Source organism: Ictidomys tridecemlineatus, chromosome 5 (assembly GCF_052094955.1).
Source record: "Ictidomys tridecemlineatus isolate mIctTri1 chromosome 5, mIctTri1.hap1, whole genome shotgun sequence".
NCBI lineage: Eukaryota > Metazoa > Chordata > Mammalia > Rodentia > Sciuridae > Ictidomys > Ictidomys tridecemlineatus.
The window spans coordinates 113,916,913-113,936,860 of NC_135481.1; the positions used below are offsets into that span (position 1 = coordinate 113,916,913).

At 43.1% G+C, this 19,948-nt stretch overlaps 1 protein-coding gene across 1 annotated transcript; it reads right to left on the bottom strand.

Moving 5' to 3' along the window:
• Positions 1-1,274: 1,274 nt before the first annotated feature.
• On the bottom strand, positions 1,275-19,925 carry Ddx24 (DEAD-box helicase 24). The gene is made up of 9 exons (XM_005339163.4): positions 19,772-19,925; positions 17,567-18,292; positions 10,516-11,034; positions 9,495-9,648; positions 8,689-9,204; positions 7,500-7,575; positions 4,867-5,055; positions 3,255-3,384; positions 1,275-1,817 (listed from the first exon to the last, which is right to left on the bottom strand). The coding sequence occupies exons 2-9, from the start codon at positions 18,285-18,287 to the stop codon at positions 1,549-1,551; spliced, it is 2,574 nt and encodes an 857-aa protein (XP_005339220.2). The 5' UTR covers positions 18,288-18,292; positions 19,772-19,925; the 3' UTR covers positions 1,275-1,548.
• Between the last annotated feature and the right edge of the window lie 23 nt (positions 19,926-19,948).

Sequence of the window (19,948 nt, forward strand, 5' to 3'; positions counted from 1 at the left end):
TCTGCCTCATTTGGAGAGTGGAGTTCCCCTGCTCTCTGGCACATGTCAGGAAATGACCTCCCACAAAGAGGCGCTTTCTCCTCCTGCTCAGGTCACCAGTTGACACTGGGAGCCAGGAAGGTGTATTCCCTGGTGACACTGCTGTTTCCCAAGAAAAAAGCAGTTTTCTGAACCTGCCCTGTGTCCAGAGGGAAGATGCTCTCCGGTTCTAATCCCACTTGGCTCTTGTGTGGCCCTGAGCATAGCCTCAGATTCCTCACTTAAGCTTTGCCTTGGCCTTGAGGAAGACTGAAATGATAATCAAAATAGATAAAAAGCATCTAATAACAGCTGGCACATAGTTGACAGTGCTACCTGAATCTGTTCAGGCACAAGGCCAAGTGTCTTGTCATTTATCCAGAGGGGCTCAGGGAATCCTGCTGCCATCCTCCCAAACTATCGAGGCTGAGGGAGGCCAGGGTCCTCTTGTGTACCCTCTTCAAACCCATAGGGCCCCGTGGACCAAGCAGGTGTGCTCTGCGTGAACATCCAGATGAGCTGTGCAGAGATCTATGCTCCTCCTATGTTGTGACAGCTATGGGTGCTCCCCTAGGGAATGACCCCGGGCAAAGCTGGGACAGTACCAGGACATTCGTTCCCTCAACACAAATTTAAACCAGGTCTGATGCCTCAAGGGCCCAGTCGCCCTGGACCTCAGCCCAGGGAATGCTGCTACAGCAGGTGCTCTTGAGGAGGGACCAGGGCACTGAAGTGCACTACAGGGAGAGCACTGCTGCTCCTGGAGGACACACAGCAGGGTAGAGAGTGCACAGGCATGCAGGTTGAGGGGAAAGCTGTTTTGTAAAATGGCTTGGGACAAAATGAAGCGTATGTGGAATCTGGCAGGAGTCCATTCTGTCAATGAAGAGAGGAGAACAGGCTTGAGTAAGATCCCGGGGCCTCCTGCTCCTGACCCAGCCAATCATGACTTAGCTCTACAATGGGAGGAAGCCTTAGGACAGCAACCTCTGCTGTGCCCACCTTACAAGGCAGCTCAGACAAGCAATGGCCAGCAGGGAATGGCCCAGAGCTAGGTGGCTGGTAGGGTGCCGCTATGGCCAAGGGCAGGAATACGTGCTGAGGTCTTAGAGCAATGTGCTCCAGTGACCAGCTGCCAAGGCCTATGATACGGTTCCCACCCTCTCCAGGAACTAGCACTGTGCTGACCCAGGGGAACCACTAAGTTAATTAGGAAACTGCACACCCCATTTTCTGGCTACAAATATAAGAAGACATTCTGTCTCTGACCATTGTTTTTAATTCAGGAAATCAAAGAAGCTTGTAACACATAAGAAGCCTGTATACACTGGAATACAGAACAACAAGCTGCTGTGCAGGATTTACTCCAAAACAATGTAAACCTGCCTGAGACCCCTCCTGCTATGGGGAAAGAGCAGGAAATTTTCCTAATGGGTTGAAACTGAGTGAAGCACAAGGATGGGGAGAAGCTTTTCACATACAACCAGAGAACAGACACCATGTGCAGACACCAACACTGACCAGGGGCAGTTACTCTGCACTTGTACTTGGCTGCGGCAGTCCTTGCTGCTGCTCTTTTGGCCTCTTCTTCTTCTTCTTCTGTTTGGAGAGGCAGCTCAGTGCCGACTCGCCAGTCCTTGGGGCAGCTGTGAGCTGGGGCAGTCTGCCAGACTGAGTGGGATACTTGGTTTTCAGGTCCTCTTTGAACAATGGCTGGGAGAGCAGGTGACGAAGCTCCTTCTTCAAGACTTTCATCTGCTTTTGTCGCCTACGCTCTTCTTGCTGGTCAGCTTTTCCTCCTGGAGGGAACACAAACAAGCTCATATTTACTAGGATGCACAGAAGCATGTTTCCTTCAATGGATAATACAATAAAAAATGTAAACCTTCCAGAATCTTTTAGGGAGGCAAGTTGGCTTGATGGGATCTGTGAATAGTGTGGACTTCTGTTTAGGAGGAATACACAGGACCACCCTGTCCTTTATTCCTTATAAAACCCTTCTAAGAAAGAAATCATCTTCATTTTACAGAAAAGGCTGCTTGGATTTAGAAGGGTCACTTGCTTACGGAAACAGAGCTAGCTGTCAAACAGACCAGAATGCAAGACTCCAGTGGCAGATCGGCTTCCTTCCTGCCTCCACTTACTGTCCATCTGGGGCCTGGCAACATGACTGGTACCACCAATCCCTCAGGAGTCAGTGAATATTTCTCTGCAGCCTGGCCCTCCTGCACCTCACCCAGTGCTGGGACTGCATGTGCAGAGGTGGGCCTAGCCAAAGGACTCTATCCCTGTCATGTCCTCAGGAGGGAAGGCCAGGGCCTCCACACTTTCACCTAAACCCCAGGCCTGAGCTACAAGAACTTGCTTGTTGTCATCACAACCAATGCTTTGGTTCCTGGCTTCCATGAAAGGACAGCAGTAAGCTTGTTTCTGAAGCTGCGGCCTTTGACACAAGGATGCCATCAACTCAGCTTAGCTGCATCCTTGATGGGATGGAAGGAACCTTGGTGCCATTAATTCTAGATGCGGTTCTGCTTCTGAGACTCTGAAGTTTTCCTAAGCAGGGACTGTGCAGACCCACAGTCTGAATCCATATAGAGGGGGCTCAGGCACTGCTGGTGGGGAAGCTGTTTCACAACACAAATCCCCTCTTTCTGTGAACCTCTAGTAATTCTGATTTATTCATGCCATGAATCTTGTGGACAAGATCAAAGGAGATGGTGACACAGAAATGCTTTGTCAGTGTGAAAGATAGGTATAGTAGTAATAATAATGATAAATATAACTTAAGAAGTAACATAGACTTTGTTTGCCAGGCTCTGTTATACACACTTTATACTCCTTAATCAATCTTCAATCCTATGAGGTAGTTTATTACCTCCATTTTATAGATGAGGAAAGTAAGATACAGCAGAGAGGCTTGACTGGTCACATAGTCAGTTAAGGGAATGGGCTGGCAGTAAACATGGGCTGCGTGATGAGAGGGCCTGATCCCTGCACTATGCATGTCCAATGCAGGACGCAGGCAGCTAGAGCTCCAGACAGGCGAGACAGGAACAGACAGGCCAAGGACATCCAGTTCATCTGGGATTAGGGACCACCAGCAAAGGAGGAAAGGGCTCTGCTGATTCTGACAGGGCTCACAGCAGTCTGTATGGTTCTGACAAGGCAAAAGCTGAGGGATAAAAGGAAAAGCTGAATCCTTCCTTAATTCCCATCCAGCCCAAAGGACTTACCTTTATACATCTCTTCTTCCAGTTCAATCTCCAGGGCAGCTGCTGCCTGCTCAATCCAAGAGTTGTGCAGACAAGCCTGGAAGTTCCGGTACTCGGCTTTCTCAATCTGTCGAGCTAGACGGATTCGCTCCTGGGGGAAAGGAACACAGTATTCATCTGATGGGAGTTCAGGTCTGTAGGAAGCAAAGTCTCATGATGGGAGTTCAGGTCTGTAGGAAGCAAAGTCTCACTAAAATTGTATTCCCAGCAGGCACAGGGCACAGGCCTATAACCCAAGTGGTTTGGGAGGCTGAAGCAGGAGGATCATGAGTTCAAAGCCAAACTCAGCAAAAGAGGTGCTAAGCAACTCAGTGAGACCCTGTTTTTAAATAAAATAAAAAACAGCGCTGGGGATGTGTCGAGTTCCTGAGTTCAATCCCAGGCACAATCCACCTACCCCTCAAAAGTTCCTGAGATAAGTGGTCAGAGAGATGCAGCTCAGCTCCTACTGAAGTGCATCTGCTTGGGTTCCTGATAAAAGCCCAGAGGGCAATCACTATACACACATGCACATATCCAATCACAGGCCTCAGCTCTCCCAAGGATAAACCCTAAATGTCTCCTTGGAAGTCCAGCCCAACCCAACTGCCAACCTACAGGTAGGGGGAGAGGTCACAGCTAGTTCTACAACTCTCCTCATAATTTTGGGGTTATACTACAGTGACAAGAATCTTTCCCCCTCCTCCCCAAATGGGAGAGATCATGTAGTGCAGGAGTCAAGAACCATGAAAAGCAAGGGTGGCTTTCAGTCCTCCTTAAGGAATTCTCTTTGAATTCTACCTTTCCATCATCCTCCACCTTTCCCCACAGAGCTAATATTCCTTTGGAGCCAGAGAAGACACCAGTCCTTGAACCATTCAATGCCTTTGGACCCTCAGTAGCCACATACCAACCAACACCACAGTGCTCCATTGGTACCTGAACTTTAGCACGGACAGGCCTGCTCACAGGCTGGTGAACTCCTGGGGAGAACCCACTTTGCTTTGGTCCCTGACACACTGTGGTCCACAGAAAGCATCACTTACAAATGTGTGCCACTGAGTTAGCATGAACTTCCAAGGCAGGATTTACTGGCTTCTGTTTCAGGTATGTACCAAAATCTTTTTCTTTTTTTTTTAATTTATTTTTTTAGTTTTTGGCGGACACAACATCTTTGTTTGTATGTGGTGCTGTGGATCGAACCCGGGCTGCACGCATGCCAGGCGAGCGCGCTACCGCTTAAGCCACATAACCAGCCCCCCAAAATCTTTAGTATCTACTTCAATAAGACACATTTAACTTGCTGCTCACAGCCCTCTGATAGGAAACCCATTTGACCAAGCCCACTGCACTCTCCAGTAGAGATGGAGGTGGGTGTGACCTTGGGACCAGAGTGAAAAAAACGGATGAGGGAGAATATACCTCATACCTTTGGTCACTCCCCTTTCCTCCCTTTTCACAGATCCCCCCATTCAGCTGTGTGCAGGACATAACTTTGATTTCCAAGAGTAAGGATGCTGGAATCTCAGCAAGGCGCTCTGTGAAGAGTAGAGGGTTCCCTCTTAGCACTGGGGTTTGAATTTTTTTCTTTTACCTTGACTACATCCATGTATTTTGTCTGCACAGGGAACAGTGGAATGTCCTCATCTTTCTTAAGGGTTTTGTAAATCTTCTTAAAGTTGATCACATCCTCAGGCCCAATCAGCATCAGGCTTAGGCCTTCACTTGTGGCTCGAGCAGTTCGTCCGCTTCGGTGGATATAAATCTCTGAGGTGCGAGGGACCTGCCAAGCAGGAACTGGGGTCAGCACCTGGTGCCAAATACTGTTCTTTCCCTCATGGCCAGATCCCCAAACCAAACCCTCCTCCAAGCCAGCCAGGTAGGTAGAAATCTTTCTAGCATCACGAACCAATCCAGGCCTTCTCCCTTAGGCCCACATTCAAACTGTCCCTAGATTAGCCCATTCATTGTGCATGCTTTGCTGTGCCATGCCCCCTACCCTGGCTCAGGTCCTTCTGCCTACTCAGGTACAGACCATGACAGTCCCTTCTTATTTGATCTCTAGTCCTCTATACTCCTGCTCCTGCCTTGGACTAAGCTGACAGTGTCATCTTCTTGAGTCTCATCTCTGTTCATAATCTCTTCCAGCTAAAGAAACTCCACAGGTTCTTCGTTAACTTTGCACGGGTGACTGACTGATGGTACTAACACCAACATTTATTGAGTAGCTGCATTGTGCCAGAAAATTCTAAGCACTTTGCATGTATTATCCCATTTATTCCTTACAGTAACAATATGAAATACTTTATGATTACCAATATTTTATAGACCATGAATCTAACCCAGAGAGATCAAAACAACCCCCCCTTGGTCACTAAGTGGTGGAGTCGGGATTTATTATGAAGCAGTTCAGCAGTAAAGACCATGCTCTTAGGCTACACTGCCTCTATTCCAACATATACCGGATGTTTACCCATGATAATGTGGCATGGTGCTGACACCCCTCTCTCCCCCAGCCTCAAGGCAAACACCATTAATGAAACACAGAGTCTTCTCCACTGGGCCCAGATTGCATTTCAGTATTGTTCTCAATACAAAATTCTAGAATGATCTGCTTCTAATGGCTCTAGAAATAAGATCTATTTGCCATTCTTCACTTACAGGATAAAAGTCCTTCAGTGACATGCCCCCAGTGCATTTCCTTCCATTCTCAGCAACTACTCAAGCACTCCTCTCTAAACACATCCCTCTTTAAACTCTAGCCCAATGTCCTCTGAACTAAATGCCACGCACCTCTGGAAAGCACTTTCCCATCTCCCAAACTAGAAATTACCTCTTTTCTAATACCTTTTGCCTTAAATCACTGTGATGGCCATCTACTCGTTCTGCTAGACTTGACACCTCCTAAGAACTGGTGCTGTATTAGGTTCACCTTGGTATTTCCCACAAAGACTAACCCATAGCCCCTTCCCCAAACAGAAGCAGAGATTTGCTAAACTGAAACTAGTACCCTAAAATATTTTTATAAGAGCAAAGAAGAATTAAAGAGGAAAAATAATAATAAAGATATCATAGTAACTACCACTTATCGAGTACTTACACTACAGGTGCTTCATCAGCAGCTCGATTCAGTTCTCATAACCACCCTCTCTGGCAGGCAGCATTATTACTTCCATTTTACAATGATTCTGCAACAGGAGTACTAAAATAATCTGCCCAAGCCAGTCAACTATGAGGCATGAGTGTGGAGAATGCAAACCTGGCAGTTGGCTCTGGAACACAACTCCTAGCCACAACTACAAGCTTACACTAATATCTCTGCTACTACCAACATATACTAACATTTAGTAAGTGCTTCTGATGTGACAGGTGGTTTCCTAAACTCTTTCCATGAATTAACTTATTTTACCTTAATGAGAATCCTACAAATTAGGTATTATAATAATTGTCATTTAACAAAAAAGAAAACTGAGGAACGGAGAGATTAAATATCTTGTTCAGGGTTACAAAGATGGGATTTAAGCCAAAGGAGATCTTAACTACAATACTTTCACACTTTTCTACATCAGGATAACCATTCGATATGCTGACATGTTTGAACATGGTTTGTCTCTACTAAAACTCAAGTTGTGTCTTAATTCCTCCAGTTCAGCAGTTAGAGGTGAGGCCTAGTGGGAAGTGTTTGGGTGGAGGTTTCATGAACAAATTAATGCCATCTCAAGGGAACGAGTTCTTGCTTGCAAGGGACTAGAATGTGTTGTTACAAAACATGGTTGTCTCTATTCTATTTTCCCTTTGCAGATGCTGCCTGCTTATTACACCTTTCCACCTTGAGGCTCCCAAACAGAAGCTGAACAGATACTGGACTTTCTATTTCTAGCCTCCAGAACCATGGGCCAAGACAAGCTACTTTTCTTTGTAAATTGCCCAGTCTGAAGTATTCTATAATAGCAACAGAAAACTTAACTTATATATTTTCCATTGCATGGAAAACACTAAGATTCTAACTTGATGATATTAAGTAGCTTGGAGGGAAGGGCTCTTTGACATTGGACTACAACTTCTGAGACTGAATCTTATCAGTGACATCAGTGGTTTTTTAGATGCTAGTGGTTATTACCTGTTGTGGAGGCCTCAGAACAATAAATTCTCCTCCTTCCTCCAAACTTTGCTTTAAATTCCCCGTTCAATGTAGGAAGATGCTTTCAAACCCCCAGATATCCCTACCTGGTAATGAATGACATGCTGGACTTTAGGAATATCCAGACCCCGGGCTGCCACATCTGTTGCCAAGAGAACACAGCTGTGGTGGAGATGGAAAGCACATTTATAACTAAAAGCAATCATTATTTAAATTCCCACTATCTGCTGAGCACTCCATAATCCTTACAACCACCCTACAAGATAATACTATTGTCTCCTTTCATATGTAAAGAAACTGAAGCTCAGAAAAATTAGCTTCCCAAGGTACAGACAGGTCTATTCAGGTGCACAGGCCAGGATCCAAATCTGGATCCCACTGACCCGACTAACATGCTACACTCTGTGATGACATAAGCCCCCCCCGCCCCCTCTTCCTCCAGAGAAGTGAATGAGGCAAATGACAAACAGCATGTGCCCTAGGGTCTGACAGACTTATCTGATACCCAGCTCTATACTTCTAGGCTGAAAAAACTTGGGTAAGTAGATCAGTTTTTCTATATCTCATTTTTTTTTCACTTATAAAATGAAAATAGTGACAATGAAAACAAATGACAGCTGGACTAGCAATTATTAAAGATAATATTTAGTATGCACATACTATATGCCAGAAACTGTTCCAAACATTTTACATGAACAAATTTTCAACCACTTTACCCTTATAACAACCCTGAGGTACTTTCTATTATTATCCTAATAATGAGAAAATGAAGCATAGAGAAGTTAAAAAACCCGACCAGATACAAGTAAAGGAGCCAAGATTTGATCCCAGGTATTCTGATTGCAAAGTCTCTGCTCTTGGCAGAATTTATTCTGCTGATTTTCAAGGATGTTAGATAAGTAAAACAATGGGGAGATGCATCTGAAGGGCCAGCACAAGACTATGTCTGTGTGTTCAATAAGGGTAGGTTATCACCTACTCTTTGAGAGTTTCTGTAAGACATTAATAGCAACCAAATACTAAATGAGGGTGACCTTGCCAATGCTGTGCGGGACTGAGCGACAAAACAAACTACCTTCTATAGATAAAGACTTTATGACAGAAAGTAGCTTCCACTGTTCTCCCTACCAGCCTGGCTCTCTGGCCCAGTCTCTGAAAACAGGCTTTTATTTTTTGGTAGTGCTAGGGATTGAACCCAGAGCCTTATGCATGCGAGGCAAGCACTGTACCAACTAAGCTATATCCCCAGCCCATGGAGACAGGCTCTTGACTTACTCTTCCAGACGGGCAAACTGCTCCAGATTTCTGAGCCTCTGTTTTTGGTGCATGCAGGCGTGCAGGGTGAGTGGCATGATATCCAGGACTTTGAGGAGCCCAGAGAGCCGTTTGATACAGGAGATGCTGTTGGCGAACACTAAGCTGCGACCTGGATACTGCATCAGGAAGTAGTACAGATACAAGTCTTTCTCATCCGTCTCACAATGGATCTTGGTCTCTGTCAGTGTCTCAACTGTACCCTCATTCCTTGTGAGGTCAATGACTTTTGGCTTGCCCCTCATGCCAATCTTCTGCATGAGGAGGTCAAGTTTGGCAGTTTTGTCCATTTTCTTTATGTGCTTCTTATGAAGGATTCGAGTTGGAGCTTGATGTACCAGTGTCAGTGTGGCAGAAAAAACGAGTGTCTGTCTCTTTGGATTGTACTGGGAATCATTAAGCATCTCCAGCAGCTGTGAGAGCTCAGCAAAATGACCTTTCTCAATCATTCGGTCAGCCTCATCTACTACCAGGCACCTGTAGATCCAGAAAGAGCCATATCACTGGTTGGTGGTGGGTCACAGAAATCATACAGCAGTACTCTACTCCTACCCCAACCACACACACACACACACACACACATGCAGGCACCCCACCGTCAGTACCAGGGCCTCCCTTTGCATGCTTGGCTCTCTAAAGGCCTAGGCCTGGCTGGTACTATCCTGTGGCATTCTTTTGACAGGGAGAAAGCATTGCACATAGCATCATGTCACCTCAGGCTCACTTCAGAGTGGGTAAAGTAGAAAGGAAGAGGTACCATTTCTCACCTGAGCTGCCGAAGGTTGCTCAAATGAGGGTGCCTTTCTTTAACTAGCTCCCACAGCCGACCTGGAGTGGCCACCACAATCTCAGGATGGCGGTTCAGCATCCGCTGCTGTTTCTGTGTGGACATGCCACCAACCAAAATAGCAGTTTTAATTCCTATAGGACAGAAAACATAGGGATGCTATTATTCAGTCTGGCTGCTTGTTCTATATTAGCTAATATAGCACCCCCAGAATGGCCCAGTCACCAGAACAGCTCCCCACTTCCAGAAGTGCTAAAAGACAGTCCTGGCCTGAGTGCTGAACCTACTCCTAAAGGAAGTATCCAAGTATTCTGTGATTTGGGCCTGCCTACTTCTCCAATCTCATTTTTTTCTACTTCCTCCCTCCAATCACAACAGAAGGTCTGGATCTGAACCCAGTCAAGCTCTGGGAAACATGAGCAGTGCTGCACTACCATGCTGTGAAAGATGTTACCTGCAGCTCTGACATACCTTCTGAAAACCCTTCCCATTCCCCTCATTAGCATTAATGTGAAGTTCCTCTAATGCCTAGTGCGCTGTTTTTCTCTCTAATGGAGGACTTCTCACAGTATTCAACAAAGGAATGAACAGAGGATAATGCAGACAAAGTGTGAATAACGACAACTTGATAACCAAATTTCCATTGTAAATCTCCTTCCCCAAAGGAGCCCCCTGAGAAAATTAAGGTCTTACTCTAAGGCAGGGGTCACCAAACTTTGCGGGGGGGGGGGGGGATCATTAGCAAAAGCAAGCTGTGTTGCTAACCCCTGACCCAAGCATTCATTATATCCAACATATTAACTGTTTTCCTATGTATCTAGAATGACTTAAGCTATGTAGTACTGTTGGGAGGACTGAGAAAATGTCACTCAATTAATTTTCTTTAGGGCTTAATTCCAGGAGAAAGGTTTCTCCTAGCTGACAAGAACGGCAGCTTATTCATCTTCATCCCTGGCATGTGGATTTGCTCAGGAAACATATTAAATGAAACTAAACCTCACCTGTAAACTTGGCCACAGCATCAATATGTTGTTTGACTTGGACGGCCAGCTCTCGAGTGGGAGTCAGAACCAGGCCAAGCAGAGGACGCTTTGGATGCGATTTACAGGGAGCAATTTTGCTATCTACCAACTCCTGTTTTAACTTTCCAGTCTGTTCTTCATCAAGCTTTTCCTCTTTGTCCTCATTCTGTTTGGGGACAGGCTTCTCTGTGATCAGGGAAGAAGGGCCTTCACCAGCATCATCATCACAGAATGGTGCCTGGTCAGAGACTGAGGCACTGATCTTGCCTCTGACCTCAGTTCCAGCCTCAGGGAGCAGAGCTTCACTCTCAATTACTGTCTCATCAGGCAACATTCCAGACCCAGTAGTGGCCTCACTTGGTGATCCAGTCTCAGCTCCAGCCGAAGTCTCTCCAAGTGGCACTCCAGTGTTACTTGGGATGGGCGAAGGTTTCCTCTTATGCCACTGCAACACTGCATGAATCATCGGGATGGCAAAGGCAAGAGTTTTCCCACTTCCTTAGAAGTAAAACAAAATAAGAAAATAGTCATCAACTTGAATGTTGTTGCTTGCATTCATATAACCCTTATTTAACTTAACAATGGTCCTAAAGTACAAAAGTAGTAATGCAAGGAATTCAGATATGCCAAAGGAAAACTATAAAAGTGCTTCCTTGGGGCTGGGGATGTGGCTCAAGCGGTAGTGCGCTTGCCAAGCATGCGTGTGGCCCGGGTTCGATCCTCAGCACCACATGCAAAAAACAAAGATGTTGTGTCCGCCGAGAACTAAAAAATTAAAAAATTTTAAAAAAGTGCTTCCTTTCATTGAAAAGGTGAAAGTTCTCAACTTAGTTAAGGGGGGGAAAAAAAAGAAAGAAAATGAGGCTGTTAAGATCCACAGTAAGAAGAAATCTATTCATGAAATTGTGAAAGAGAAAGAAATCCATGTTATTTTGCTGCTGTACTTCAAACTATAAAAATTATGGCCCCAATGCATAGTAAGTACTTACTTAAGATGAAAAAGGCATTAAATCGGTTAAGTATATATGTACAGGAAAAAGCACTATATGGGTAGGTTCGATATTATGTGCAGTTTCAGGCATCAATGGGGGATCTCAGAAAGTTTAACTCAGGAAAAGCTGCACTGAAGAGCTACAGAGGGCAAAGTACTGGGACAGGGGGAGGTGATAGGGCACAAAGCATCCATATACCTCTCTGGCACATATTCTATGAATTCACCAGCCTAGAAACTCCAAAAATACTGTCGTAGGGTTTTTATGGTATTTCTATTATGTAGGCATGACTGATAAAATCAATGGCCATTGGAGACTGAACTCAAGTCTTCAGTCCTTCTTTCCTCCCTGTTGGCCAGGAGGAAGAGTTGTGAAAGTTCCAGCTCTCTGATCACTTGGTTGGTTATTCTGACAATCAGCTCCCATCCTGAAGTTATCTAAGGACTCCAGCTGCCAAGTCATCTTATTAACATACAAAGATACTCATTGGTCCAGAGACTGTAAGGGTCTTACAAGGTCTAATAGGAAGAATGGAGGACCAAGATCAAATATTGTAGTAAAAGATGCAAGTTACAAAAGTCTTACAAACTCTGTACCGGGAACTGGGTCCAGAGAGGAAATATATGTTCACAGATACCATCTTTTTAAAAAATATTTTTTTTAGTTACAGATGGACACAATACCTTTATTTCACTCATTCATCTTTATGTGGTGTTGAGGATCGAACCTAGTTCCTCACCCATGCTAGGCAAGCACTCCACCAACTAAGCCATAACCCCAGCCTCACAGATCCCATCTTATTTCCTTAATCATTTCATTAACTATAATTTTTTGTTTTTTTAGAGGTTGCTTTGGGATTTACAGTATATATATTTTATCTATCAGTTTTCCACCAAGTGAAGCAGTACTTCACATAGTATGGGATTAGCACCTGGAGTGGGGACAATCATATTGGACTGAGTCATTAAACCTAAGAGTAATGACATAAACTCCAGGTAGACAGCATGAGAATTTAACTGAATTGTAGGGGCATCCCACTGATAGATCTGAAGAATACGTTGTCAGTGTGGCAAGAACCCACACAACATGGGATGTCACAAGTGTTCTGTAGGTATAAACAGATCTTTTTTTTTAAATTTTTTTCTTAATTATTGAAGGACCTTTATTTACTTATTTGTATATGGTGCTGAGAATCGAACCCAGTGCCTCACACATGCTAGGCAAGCACTCTACCACTGAGCTACAACCCCAGCCCCCCCAAACAGATCTTAATACAGGTTAAACACCCCTAATTCAAAAACCTTAATTCCAAAATGCTTCAACAGAACTATTCAAGTGCCAACATGACACCATAAGTAGAAAACTGCACACCTGACCTCATGTGACAGGTGGAAATCAAAAAACAAGTGCACTAAAACTTTGAATAAGATCACTTCCAGGTTATGTGTTAATGTATATATGAAATATAAATGAATTTCATGTTTAGACTTGAATTCCATTCCCAAGTTATCTCATTATGTAGACACATACTTTTTTTTAATCCAAAATCTAAAGCACTTCCAGTCTCAACCATTTCAGATAATACTCAATTGTGGTGTCACAAAAAAAACAAACAAACAAACAAAAAAAACAACCAATCCCTCATAGGTGAAAAAGGAATAAGGAACAAAGAATAATTGTGACAAATAGAAAATACCAAAACAACACATTTAAACTCAACTATTTTCAATAATCACACTAAATATAAATGATTTCAATAATTCAATTAAATAGCAGAAATTGTTAGATTAAAAAAGATAAAATTTTATGCCAACTCCAAGAAACCCATATTAAATAAAGCTTTTCAAAAATACAAGTATGGAAAAAAGACACACCATAGTATCATTAATTAAAATACAGCAGGAATAGCTATATTTATACCAAAGCAGATTTTAGAGCAAAGATTATTATCAGGGATAAATGAAAAGGAACCAATTCACTCAGAGAATATATGATAATGTTTTAATCCATAAAACATTATGCCCCTAAAATATGATTCAAATACATGAAACAAAAAATCTAATAAAACTGCAAGTAGAAAATTATCACAAAGAAAATTACGTATCTTTAGTGTTTAGAAAATTGAATTTGTAGTTAATAACTATCCTACAAAGAAAAGTATAGGCTACTCAAATTAATTTTAACAAATATTCAAGAATGAAAAAAAAAATCTAAAAAGCTCTCAGATAACTGCATAGGATATACTTCAAAAATCATTCTGAGGCTAGTATTACTGAATTTCCAAAACCAGACAAAAACATTACAAGAAAACTACAGATCAATATCCCAAAAAATAAATCTAAAAATTCTCAGCAGAATTTTAGCAAATCAATTTCAATAATATATAAACAGAATATATTGTGACCAGTTCAGTTTATCACAGGAATATGTTTAGTTTCACATTTTGTATGTGTGTGTGTGGGAATTACCATTTATAATAACATCAACATGAAATATTTAAGGGTAAATCTAACAACAAACATGCAAAATCTACACAATGAAAACAAAAAATTGCTGAGAAAATCTGAAATGGAGGCGTATACCACTTTCATGGGTTGGAAGAGTCAATATTAAGATGACATTTGTCTTCTTAAATTCATTCTATAATCAATGTAATCCCAATCCAAATATCACCCTGCTTTTTTAATAAACTTATTCTAAAATTCATATGGGAATGCAAAGGCCTAAAATAACCAAAAGTACTTTTAAGAAGAACTAAGCTGAAAATCACAAAAACCTGATTTAAAACTTATAGCTACTACAAGCAAGTTAATGATAGTACTGATGGATACAGATAAATAGATCAATGATTTTCAACAAATATGCCAATTCAGTGGGAAGAATAGTCTCTCAATAAATGGTGCTAGAATAATTAAATATCCATAGATAAAAAAACAAAAATAATTTTGATCACTACCATACATTAGAGTTAAGTCAATAAGAATCACAGACTGAAACATAAGGCTTAAAACAAAAAACTTAAAAGCTAAGACTTAAAGAAGAGTGACACTTCTAGAGGAAAACAGGAAAAAATTCTTTGTGATCTTGACTCAGGCAAAGAGTTATTAGATAAAACACCATCCACAGAAGAAAAAGTTGATAATTTGAACTTCATCAAAGTAAAAAAAAAAAAAAAAAGGTTTTTTTTTTCCCTTATTTTTTTTTTTGCAGTGCTAGGGATTAAACAAAGGGCCTTGCCAGATTAGATAAGCACTCTACCACTAAACCCCATTCCCAGCCCCAAAGACCTTCTGTTCTTCAAAAAACACTGCTAAAAAAAATGAAAAGACAAGCCACATACTAGGGGAAAAAAATTTCGAGTCACATATCCAATAAAGGATATGTACTTAGAAAGCATAATGAACTTTCAAATAAAGAGACATCAGCAAAGTAGGTGGTATGGATGACAAACACATGCAAAGACGCTCAAAATCATTCATCACTAGGGAAATGCAAATTAAAACCACAAGGAAATAACCCTAAAATTTTAGAAGTCTAAAATAAAATTAAAGACTGACCATACCAAATTATTCGCAAGAAATGGACCAACTTGAACTCGAGTACCTGGTGGGTATATAAAATAGTATAATCATTTTGGAAAACTCCTAAAAAGTTACATTTACCAGAAAACCTGGCCATTTCACACCCAGGTATTTGCCCAATGGAAATCCTAAGAGTATATCCAGACAAAGACTGTTATACCGATTGTTTACAACAATTTTATTTCTAATAACGAAAAATTTGAAAAGCACGTAAATGTCCTATCAATAGATGGTTAAATCAGGTTCTATTCATTCATCAGAATATTGCTCAAAAAAAGAAATGAACCATTGATATCTGCAATACCATGGCTTAATCTCAAATTACGCTGAGTAAAAAACAGCCAGATGTTATTTGCAGGTAAATGGATGGCGCTGGAGAGGATGGTTAGATGAAGTTGGCCAGTCCCAGGGATACAAATGTGTTTCCTCTGATGTAGGGAGTCTGATTCATGGTGGGGTAGGTAGGGGGAGCATGGGAGGAATGGAGAAACTCTAGATGGGGCAGGGCAGGGAGGTGCAGGGGGTTGGAAATGATTGTGGAGTGTGATGAACATCATTATCCAAAGTACATGTATGAGAACACAAATTGTTGTGAATGTACTTTGTATACAACTGAAGATATGGAAAAATGTGCTCTATATGTATAGTGTGATTTGTGATACAGTCTGCTGACATCCTGTTCTATGGACCTCCTCACTGGGCGAGAGAGAGCCCACGATATAAAATTCCAGAAAACACAAATGAATTTACAGTGATAGAAAGCCTATGGGTGACCAGGTATGGTGGCACACTCTTGTAAACCCAGCAATTGAGGCAGAGGATCACAAATTTTTGAGACCAATCTCCACAAATTAGCAAGGCACTAAGAAACTTAGTGAAATCTTGTCTCAAAATAAGAAATAAAATGGGCTGGGGATATGGCTGAGTTATAGAACACCCCTGGGTTTAATTCCTAGTACCAAAACAAAACAAGTAGGTGGGAGGGAGAGGGAGGGCTATCAGGGAGGAAAGGATTTACAAAGGAACTCATAGTATCCTTTGGGAGTAAGAATGTATTCACTACTGCATGGTCAGCAGTCTGTCCACAGCCCCAATCAAAATGCATGGTCTATCCCAAGTCTTTTTGAGTCTTAGACTTGCATATGCATAGCACTGTATGGGAAAGTTGTGTTATGGAACCAAATGTCAGATTCTGGTCATAGTGGCTGACAACAAAGACTTTGCCTTTGCCTTCTAGAGACCCAGTTCCAGGACTGTGCACATAGCAAAGCAGTACAGCAAAGTGTTTAACAGCATAAAGGCCTACCTTAGAATACAAACATTACCACCCTTTCAGTTTTAGGGACATCATCTATCTTCTGTGAAGCTGTTTCCTCACTTATGAAATGGTAATAATGTCATCTACCTCAGGGTGGTTATGGGAACTGAGTTCATCAAAATAAAGCATTTGACATAGTTCAGGCCACATTTTAAATGCCCAGTAAATGTCCTAAGTTGATATTATTATCTCCATTTCCCTTTTCATGGCGTTTCTTTGCTCTTCAAATTATGACTTTCACTTAGGACCATATCCCTAGTTTTCTTGACCACTATTTCAAAAACCCAAGGCACAAGATGTCTAGATAGTCTAGTTTTTGGTGGCTACTGTACAATACTGTATGTATATATTATCAGAATGTATGTATTGTTAGAATTAATTTTCACCTTTTACCAACTTAAAAAAAATGTCTCCCAGGAATTTAAAATTATATATGTAGTTTACATTATCTATATTTCTACCAGATACTGCTAGTCTTGCTGGACCAATAGTTCGAAGCTGTACAAACGCCTCCCCAGATGGTAATCTAATATACTCCAGTCAATAGGTCATTGTTTCCCAAAATCTTAGCCCAAGGGATTAGGAAATTTAAGTCTCTTCACACCTGCATCTACCTACGAAATATACCCAGTATCTATCCAGCACACTCAAAAATCAATGACAAGAAACTCACCAACTCCCAAAGCAGCCCTTTCTATATTTGGATAAGTCTTGAGAACAAGATGATACTTCCTTAATCTCATGAACATCTACTTACCTCCCCAGTAGGCCAATTTTAGCCTTACATTAGTCCTTTGAGCTATTCAGAAAGGCTCAAGAACAAGAAAAAACCACCATTTGCAGGTCATTTACAAAGAACTGTGTAAAATTTACTACAGCATTTAATCTTCACAGCAATGTAAGAATTACTGCTGTTCTCTCCATTTTATAATGGGGCCTTCAGGGCTTAGAAAATAAAGCTAGGATATCAAAATCAGGAAAAGGCAGATTTTAACCAGACCTGGCTGACTTCTCAACTACTTTATTCTATACTGCTTTTGTTGGTTACACTCTCAACATCCCCCTCTCCCTAGTTCTCCCACCTGGCAGCTACAAACTCAATCTAGATGCAATCCTGTTCTAGCCAGAGCTGTCCTTACCTGTCTCAGCAGCCCCTAGGATGTCCAGTCTGTCACGGATGGCAGGTACCAAAGTCAAAGCTTGGATTGGTGTGGGTGCAGAAAAGCCTAGAAAGCTGAGTGCTCGGAGAACTGGTTTGGGCACAAACAGGTCCTTCCAAGCTGACACATCTGCCTTCTGGTCATGTACCTCAGGCATCCATGTCTTTGCTTTCTTTGGTACCTTGGGGACAGTGCTCTGCGAAGGCTCCAATCTTTTTTTCCCTTTGTTTTTCTTCTTTTTTGGAACAGTATGTTCTGGGCTTTCTGATGCTGTCTCCCCTACCTCTGAATCAGGACAAATAGTGTCATCTCCCTGAGGCTCTGGCTCAGCATCTTTGACTTCAAAGTCTTTCTGGGTAGTAATGATTTCTTCAGTAATTGGTACCACAACTTTACTCTTCTTCAATTTGATCTTTTTCTTTGGAGAACTAGACTCTCCTTCCTCTTCTTCTGAACCAGCTTGTACCTTTCTCTTCTTGAGCTTCTCCTTTGAGAAGAGATTGGAGGGATTCTTGACAGCAGAGACCAATCGATAATCTGTCAGTTCCTCAAAGCATACCAAATCATCCATCTGTCCATCTGCAAACATGTTTGGGTCAATCTTCACCTGCTTCCATTTCCCCAAAACTTTGATGCCTTTGGTCTGAAATTTGCCACGGCTTGGTGGCTTTGGCCTTGATTTTGTCTCCTTCAACTTCATGGTTGCTAAAAAGGAGAGAAATGTTCCTTTAGGTTGGTGACTGAAAAGCATGGGGTTCTAAAGCAACAAATAATTTCTGGGCAATCTATCAAGTACCAGGCCCTGCAAAGAACTAAGAATACAAAGATGGCTATAACAAAGATGCTCCAGCCAAGAAAAGATGCTCCAAGCTAGAGAAAGAAATACACCCACAGCACAGGTGGCTTGGCCTGGAACACGAGACATAGGAACTGGAGCAAAGGCATATGAGGTAAACCTGGTTTGAATTCCAGACCCAAAATTTAATGCGTGCCTGACCCTGCACAGGGCTACTTATTGTCTCCTGAACCTTAGTGTTTTCTTTTTTTTTTTAATATTTATTTTTTAGTGTAGATGGACACAACACAATGCATTTTATTTTTATGTGGTGCTGATAATCGAATCCAGGTCCTGCCTGTCCTAGGCGAGCACTCTACCGCTGAGCCATAACCCCAGCCCAACCTTTAAGTGTTTTCATCTATAAAAAAGGGAAAGGGACCTGATAATATCTAAGATTTGTGTTTTATGCAAATAACTGAAATTATATAAAGCACGGAGAATGGGGCTTGGTTGATTCCTAAGCCATTTGGAAGACATAATAAAAATCTGAGTTTTTGTCTGGGGAGTGAGGTGTGCTCTATTAAAAAGTGCACCGAGAGGCTGGGGATGTGGCTCAAGCGGTAGTGCGCTCGCCTGGCATGCGCGCGGCGCTGGGTTCCATCCTCAGCACCACATACAAATAAAGATGTTGTGTCCGCCGAAAACTAAAACTAAATTAAAAAAAAAATCTCTCTCTTTAAAAAAAAAAAAAAAAGTGCACCGAGCTTCCTCTTTCAACCAAGAAGGCAAATGCCTGTTCCGTCCCTCTGGCTTTTACCAAACGGGTTAAAACCCACCAGCTTTTTCGTCATGTTAAGTGACTTAACGTCCAGGCGCAATTTCTTCGGGTGGCACTCGGCCCATGCGTCTACCTAACCCGTCAAAGTTAACAGATCCTGCGCAAAAGGCAAATAACCCTCGCTTCGAATACGGACCCACCCCCGACAGCCCTGGGTCTGGGGCGTGTCAAACTCCAGGAGCCTCAGTGTCCCCGTCCGCGGGATGGGGCCGCGCACGACCCGCACTGAACAAGCGAAGGTGACGCACATCAAAAACCGCCGTTGAAGGGAGGCCGGTCGACGCCGGCGGCGACCGCGGTGGGCAGGGGGCGGGGACTGTCACTAGGACGGGGTCGAGGTGGCGGCAGAGACTGCACCGAAGCTCCCGGGCGCGGCTGCGGCCCGCGCTCTCGCCCCTGTAGCGTATTCAAAACCGAGGCCACGGGGCAGAAGCCCGAAGAACGGGTGCTGGGAGCGAGGACCGCGTGCAGCGCGCTCGGCGGCCTCCCTCTGAACCCAGCCGCCCGCCGAGGTCCGCGCCAGGAGCCCCGGGTCCCGCCCCGGCCGGGCTTCTGCTCGGGTACTCACCGCGTGGGTAACGTGGGGACCGAGCCGCAGCTCCCTCACGCGCGAGTCAGCAGCCTCAAAAGCCACCAAAGCAGTGCCTCAGCTGCAGCGTCGACCGCAGTTCCGGGGCGGAGCTTCCACTCACGCGTGCGCGCTGCCGGAGGAAGTTCCGCCTCCACGCCAACTCCGCGACCTGAT

What these genes read in the sequence shown, in the direction of transcription:
- Ddx24 (XM_005339163.4), bottom strand. Translation starts at nt 18,287, where the DNA reads ATGAAGTTGAAGGAGACAAAATCAAGGCCAAAGCCACCAAGCCGTGGC. An exon ending in AGCATGTCATTCATTACCAG is followed by an intron (nt 5,056 to 7,499) that starts GTAGGGATATCT and finishes CCTGCTTGGCAG; the next exon opens with GTCCCTCGCACCTCAGAGAT. An exon ending in AATACATGGATGTAGTCAAG is followed by an intron (nt 3,385 to 4,866) that starts GTAAAAGAAAAA and finishes CCTTTCCCCCAG; the next exon opens with GAGCGAATCCGTCTAGCTCG.